The sequence below is a fragment of the Chaetura pelagica genome, unplaced genomic scaffold (assembly GCF_000747805.2).
Source record: "Chaetura pelagica isolate M959 unplaced genomic scaffold, ChaPel_1.0 scaffold471, whole genome shotgun sequence".
NCBI classification, from domain to species: Eukaryota; Metazoa; Chordata; class Aves; order Apodiformes; family Apodidae; genus Chaetura; species Chaetura pelagica.
Window position 1 is genome coordinate 2,581,045 of NW_009952430.1, and position 6,589 is coordinate 2,587,633.

Consider the following 6,589-nt stretch of genomic DNA (forward strand, 5'->3'; position numbering starts at 1 on the left):
CGTCCTGTCCTGTCGCCCTCTGGTGTCCTAACCTTCTCCTGGGGCTCTGAGCCAGGCTGGGAGCAGTGGGGACAGGAGGGTGCCCAGGGAAGGACTTGTCCCTGCACCAGAGCTGGCTACAACAGCCACTGGGACTTATTTCTGCCTATGGGTGACACTGGAGACCTGACAGGAGCTTCATGCCCAGCACCACATACCCTTGGAGTGTTTGTCCTCAGGTGGGGTGTGTTGGGTTGCCTTTGGGGCCTCCTGCCTTGCATTTCTGACACCAATTGCTGATAACCTCCACCTGACAAGAGCAACAGCACCCACGGTGTGTCTGCAGTTCTTACACATTAACAACATCTCCTGTGTGGTTGTTCCTCCCGGGGCTGCTGCCAGGCTGGTGCTCTCGAGTTACTCTGAAGAGACACCGTGGGACATCTCCTTTCTGAGCACATTTATTTTGCATCAGGTGAGTCATGGACATTTCTCTTCCTTTGCAAGGCAGGAGATGGCTGCTCTTCTTAGTCTGGGAGAGGTGGGGAGGGGTTTCAGAGGTGCCCATAGTCCTGCAGAGCTCAGCTCACCTGCAGCCTCCCCACTCGAGCACCTGATGCCAGTGGAGCTGCTGAGGATGGAGCCCCTGGCCCAGAGCTGGTGCTGGATGCAGCAGCCGTGTGCCCAGAGCTGCAGGGGCTGAGCTGGGGAGAGCACAGGGCACCTGGAGCACGAGGGGTCGGCAGGTGGGCTGGGCAGGAGAAACACTTGAGCAGCAGAGGATCAGCCAGGGCAGCCTCCCTGGGCTGACAGGCCCCAGGAAACGAAGGCAGGAGATCTGTCACTGCTGAGCAGCCACGAGCTGTGTCTCTGCATGGCAAGGCCCAAGGCTGGACACCAACCAAAGCCAAGTCCTGCTCTGCACGGGTGCTGGGGATGCTGTCAGGATTTGGGATTTGCTGGGCAGAGGTGCAGGGCTGTGCAGGGCTGTGGGTGCTGTGTGCGTGGCCCTGGCACCATCAGCTGCACGTGGTGCTGTCAGAAGGAGCGTGAGAGCAGCAGCTGGCTGAGGGCAGGTGTCTTCTCCTCTCTCCTCTCTGCAGGACACCTCCTGAGATGCAGCCTTCAAGGATGGGGCTGGTTGGCTCTCCCGTACCGGCCACGTTCGCCCACCCCAGAGCCAGACTCACCACGTTCCTGCCTCCCATCCACACCATGGCTTACAGCTGCAGGACCCTTTCCCCTCCCTGCCCCCTGCCCCACAGCTCCAGGCTTCCCTGGGAGCCCAACGCCTACTATAAAACTGCTGCCACCCACCCAACCCTGGCTCCCTTCTTCACCCACTCGCAGGGATCCCCCTCCTGCTCGAGGCTCCCTCCCCTTGCCAACAGAACCACCCTCTGCACCCGCTACCAGCCCGACGACTGGTACCAGTCCAACCTGAGCAGCTACCGGGAGGCCGAGACTTCCCGGCGGGATGCAGAGAACCTGAGAGACGACACCTCCTGCTTGGTCCACCACAAGTACCAGCAGACAAGGGAAAACCAGCAGGAAAGCAGCAAAAACCTGGGAGAGCGAGTCCGAGACCTTGGGTTTTGGAAGTCCGAGCTGTGCTGTGAGCTGGACAAGATGATCGGGGAGACCAGCGCGCTCACGGACATGAAGAAAGCGCTGGAACGAGCCCTGGCGCAGTCGGAGGTCCCTCTCCAGGTCAGCCCCGAGTCAGACCGTGGCCTGTGCTGAACCACCTGAAGCCTCCAAAGGCCTCTCCCAGTGTCCGTGCAGCTCCCTGAGGCCTCGAGAGCTTTTGTGAAGGGGCCATGAGCTCAGTTGGTCACAGCAAATCCCTGCCCATCTGCTGCATCCCCCAGCAGCACATGCCGAGCTCACCAGAGCCGTGGTTGCTTAGCCAAGGATTTCTGTAAGTGTCCACAGTCCTGGTTTTGGAGGCAGAAGCTCATGCCCTGCTCTGAGAGTCCGGCGAGGAGAGCACCAAGGGTGGCACAGGTCCCTGTGCTCAGCTGTGCTGGCACCAGGGACTTGTTGCTCCCTCGTGTTGATTTAATGGGCTAGACCAGCTGCCCTGCTGCTCCTTTCCCTGCTGCCACCTCTGTGCCCACCTCCCCTTCCTTCTCCCCCATGACTTGGGATGGGGAAGCCTGTCCCTGCAGCCAGCAGTGGTGCCATGTCCCCAGCAGGTCGCTCAGGAGTGCCTGCTGCACCGGGAGAAGAGGCTGGGCATCGACCTGGTGCGTGACGAGGTGGAGGAGCAGCTCCTGACGGTGAGTTGGACACCTCAGGACATGCCCTGCAGTTGTTTCTGCCTAAACTGGCCTCAGCAGGTTTTGCAGCCCTGCTCCCTGACAGGCACGTGTGCCACAGCAGGACCCTGTGTCCCTCTCTCGGGCAGTCTGTGGGGCTGTCCTGCCTTTCCCAGCCCCAAGGGAACAGGTCTCTGTGTTGGGAGCAAAGAGGGCAGGTTTGGGGCTGGGGGTGCCAGATGCTGCTGGGCAGGGAACCCCCAGGCCCGTTGATACCAGGTCAGGACCTGTCCCTGCCCAGGCAGTGGGACCAACCAGCCGTGGTGCTGGTGTCAGGCTGAAGGAGCATTTGTCACCCCAGGAGGAGGCAGAGGCCGGGCTGGGGCTGCAGCCCCTCCTGTCCCCTGGCTGAGCTCAGGCCATGGGTGGCTGGGGACACGGCCCTCGCTGCCCGGGGCAGAGGGACAAGCAGGCAGGTTCTTGCTGTGTGCAGGCTTGGAGGGGCTGAGGGGACGAGGGAGACCGGGAGGATGGAGTGTGGGCACGGAGGGGTCGTGCTTTGCTTTGCCCAGGAGGTGGAGGTCATCAGGTCCTGCCAGGAGAGGATGCGGCGGAGCCTGGAGAAGGCAAAAGGGCAGCTCTGGTGAGGAGCAGCTGCTCATCTCCCAGCCGGGCTGGTGGGCACCTGCAGGGGTGATGGGAAGCCCCAGCAGACCTCCCTGTACCACTCCCTGCAGCTGCAAAGGCTCCCTGGGCAGGGGCAGGGATGGCTGGAGCTGCGGGCAGCGGGGTGGGGAGGAAGCCGATACCCCCCGCAGCCCCAGGGACGCTGCTCTTGGTGTGTTGAAGGTCCAACAGGGCGGCCCAGCACGAGGTGGAGAGGGACCTGGCCAACAAGCAGACAGCCCACAGCATCGACCAGAGGTGCCACCAGCTGAGGAACACCTCCGATGGCATCAGCTACTACCGAGGGGTGGAGCAGGTGGATGCCACGTGAGTGCAGGTCGAGCTGTCCCCGGGCTGCAGGGCCTCTCCCTGCCAGGAGCTGGTGTCCCCAGCCAGCAGCTCCTGTCCCTGCCTGGCACGTCCATCCCGCCCGGAGACACCCGCCTCGGAGGGGCCGTTGCTCTGCAGGTGCCACCAGGGCAGCACAGCCCTCTGCTTCCAGCTGGGTGCCCAACATGCAGAGGGGAAAGTGAGCCCACCCCAGGACAGGTTCTGTCAGGGCTCAGAGACCAGCCTGGACGTGGGTTCAGTTCAGCACCTCTGAGCAGCTCCTGCAGGTGACACATCCCTGCAGAGCTGGGTCAGTGCTTGGCTGAGAGCTCCTCCTGCACATCAATCTGGGGGTTTCCTCCTGCATGGAGAGGGCCTGGCAGAGCCCAAGGGGCACAGAAGAGAAAGGAATAGAGAGGGGTGGTCCTGGGACACAGTTCAGCTGCTGTTGGGTGCCAGGAATTGGGCTTTGGCTTGCAGGGAATGACCCAAAGCAGCACTTGCAGAGAGAGGGCCCAAGGGGCAAAGGGAGAGGGAACCAACCTGCTGGTGGCACAGACACCCCGGGCTCGGGGGGCACAGGTTGGTGCCACTTTCCTGGTGCTGGAGTAATTATTCCCAGCAGAGCTCAGACATATTGAAACAGGTACGTGACTGGCAAAGGATTGACCCAGAACTGCAGAGGGCAGTGAAACGTGCTGAGGATCAGGGTGTTTCCAATGGAGCTCGTGTGGCAACTCGGCCTTTTGCTGCCCTTGTTCTGGACGAGAGCACAGGCAGGAACTTCATCCCCAGTGCACAGACAGGGGATGGAGTTTATCTCCTGCCCCTTCAGAGGGCTGGGCAACTGGGATCAGGTGTGAGCAAAAGGCCCTGAGCACAGCCTGTGGGCTGTGGGGATGCTGGGAATCACTTGGCACTGAGCTGCCTCCAGCAGGGACATTTGGGCTCTGAGTGAAACCTCCCTTTTTCTGGGGAACCTGCTGTTTGTCTGAGCTTCCTTGAGGAGCTCAGTTGTCCTCATGGGCATGTCATGGGTTGGTAAGTGCTGCTGAGCAAATGGTGTCCAGATGTTTCACCTTCCTGGGGCCAACCTAGGAGCACAGACTGACTCCAGGTTCCATCCACGCCGCTCCCTGGCGGGTCCATCCCTGCCCAGCTCCAGCTCCAGCAGCACGGCCCGACTGGGGCCTCTCCTGTCCCCTCAGGATCTCGGTGCCAGAGTCGTGGGCCAAGTTCACAGATGCCAACATCCTCCTGTCCCAGCGGGAGCGGGCGGCCTCCGCCAGGCTGCGGGACGACATCCAGACCCTGCTGGAGGTGACGAGCAACGAGATGTGGCACCAGTTCAACCAGGCCAACGTTGCCTTCACCAACCGCGTGGCAGAGACCACCAATGCCAAGAGCAAGATCCAGACCCACCTGGCCAAGGTAGCCCCGACCCCTCCCTTTGGCTGGGACCTTCCCTTCCCGGGGATGACAACACCCTCCTGGCCCCAGCAGAGGGACAGTGGCCACAAGAAGCTGCTTCTGGCTTAGTTTTCTGTTTGAAACTCAGAGAATTGGGGACTTTCTGTCTGGAAGGGGATGAGCCAGCATGTAGCTCCATCTCAAGGGACACTGTGTTTTTCTGGTGCATCCCAGCACAGGGGATTTCACAGGAGGTGCCAGTGCTGGTTGCATCTCCTGGTAGACCCTCCAGAAGTTCTGGCTGCCCTGCAGAGACACTCTGCTGGGGTTTGGTGCCTGCAGGGGGTTGGCAGACTTGGTTCTCCTCCCAGGACCTGCTGCCAGGGCCAGTGCTCTGTCTTGGCTGCACAAGCACCCGTGTCTTGGCCAAGCAGAGGAAGTGGAGGTCAGTGCTGGGCACCACTCTGGGACTGGTGGGTCTCAGGGGAAGCTGCCAAGCTGCAAAGTGCTGGACACAGGACTGATGACCTGAGTGGAGGCTGGGCTGGCAGCTCTGCGGGCTGGGGCCACGTCCTCAGATCAGGACCCATTCAAAACCTTCCCCCCAGTGGCTGCCTTTGATGGATGATCAGCTCCTGCAAGCAGTGATTTTGGGAAGCTGGTGATTCAACAGATCTGTCTCCAAAGCCTCCTCTGCTGTGACAGCAACAGCAAAGAGAGGCTTTTCCTTGAGGAGAAATTGCTGCAGGGTCTGTGTCTCCATGTGTGGCAGGGACAGTGGCCTGAGCTCAGGCTCCGCTTGTGGAACTTGGTCTTTCCTGCAGACACGAGACAAGGGAAACTTTGTGGTCACTTGAGAATATGTTTTTAGTTGATGCACGTGTTTCTTTTTGCACTAGACCCTGCAGGAGATCTTCCAAACTGAGATGAGCATAGAGACCATCCGAAAGTGCATCCGAGACCACGACCCTGCGCTCAAAGTGGCCCAGACCCGGCTGGAGAAGCGCACCCGGAGACCCAACGTGGAGCTGTGCCGGGACAACCCCCAGCTCTGGTAAGGCAGGAGCACAGGGCTGGGGATCCCTGGGGAGTCCCAGGTGGGAGTGCTCAGGACCAGCCCTGGAGGGCAACATCGGTCTTGACTTGTTCTCCTAACGACCCCTTCCATGAAGGTGCCAATAGAACCAGAAGCCACGGGCAGGTGTCCCCGGCGGTGGGTGCAGAGAGCTCTGCACCTTGGCTGGGCTCAGCCTGGTGACACCCCCGGGGCTGCACTTTTCCCTGGGCCTCCCCAGGAGGGCTGGAGGGGTCTGCCCTTGGCTTGCCCATCCCTGCCAGGAATGGGGGCTCCAGTTAGGCTGAGCCCAGAGATGGGGGAAACCCTGAGCCCAAGGGGCCCGTCAGCAGCACCTGCTGGAAACCCCCCCTGAAGTTAATGGGGGTTCCTGCTCTTTTCCAGCCTGGTCAACGAGGTCCATGAACTTGACAAGACAATCCAGACCCTCCAGCAGCAGCTGAGAGACAGCCTGGACAGGCTGCAAGTGCTGGCTCGCACCAAGGAAGCCCTGGAGCACGACCTGGCTGTCAAAGCCAACTCGCTGTACATCGACCAGGAGAAGTGTCTGGGGATGAGGAAGAGCTTCCCCAGCACCGCGCGGCTGCCGGGCTGTGATTAGACTGGGACCAGCCCCAGGCACGGGGCCTGTTGGGGGAGGCAGCCCCAGTTTTCCTCAGACCCCTTCCCAGTTTTCCTTCAACCTCCTCCCAGTTTTCCTCAGACTCATTCCCTATTTTCTGCAGGCCCACTCCCAGTTTCCCTAAGATGCCTTAAATTTACATGATTAGACTTTCACTTCCCAATCAATGCCCTGATGAGTAATTAAATGATCCCTTTGTGTGTCACCTGCTCTACTGGGATTATTTTTCCCTTGGGTGTTTCTCTC

At 60.6% G+C, this 6,589-nt stretch overlaps 1 protein-coding gene across 1 annotated transcript; it reads left to right on the forward strand.

Moving 5' to 3' along the window:
* Nucleotides 1-1,110: 1,110 nt before the first annotated feature.
* Nucleotides 1,111-6,322, forward strand: TEKT3 (tektin 3). The gene is made up of 7 exons (XM_010008263.1): nucleotides 1,111-1,689; nucleotides 2,178-2,261; nucleotides 2,813-2,883; nucleotides 3,090-3,233; nucleotides 4,445-4,667; nucleotides 5,546-5,700; nucleotides 6,106-6,322. Exons 1-7 carry the CDS (start codon nucleotides 1,111-1,113, stop codon nucleotides 6,320-6,322), a joined length of 1,473 nt encoding a protein of 490 aa, XP_010006565.1.
* The last annotated feature ends 267 nt before the right edge of the window (nucleotides 6,323-6,589 follow it).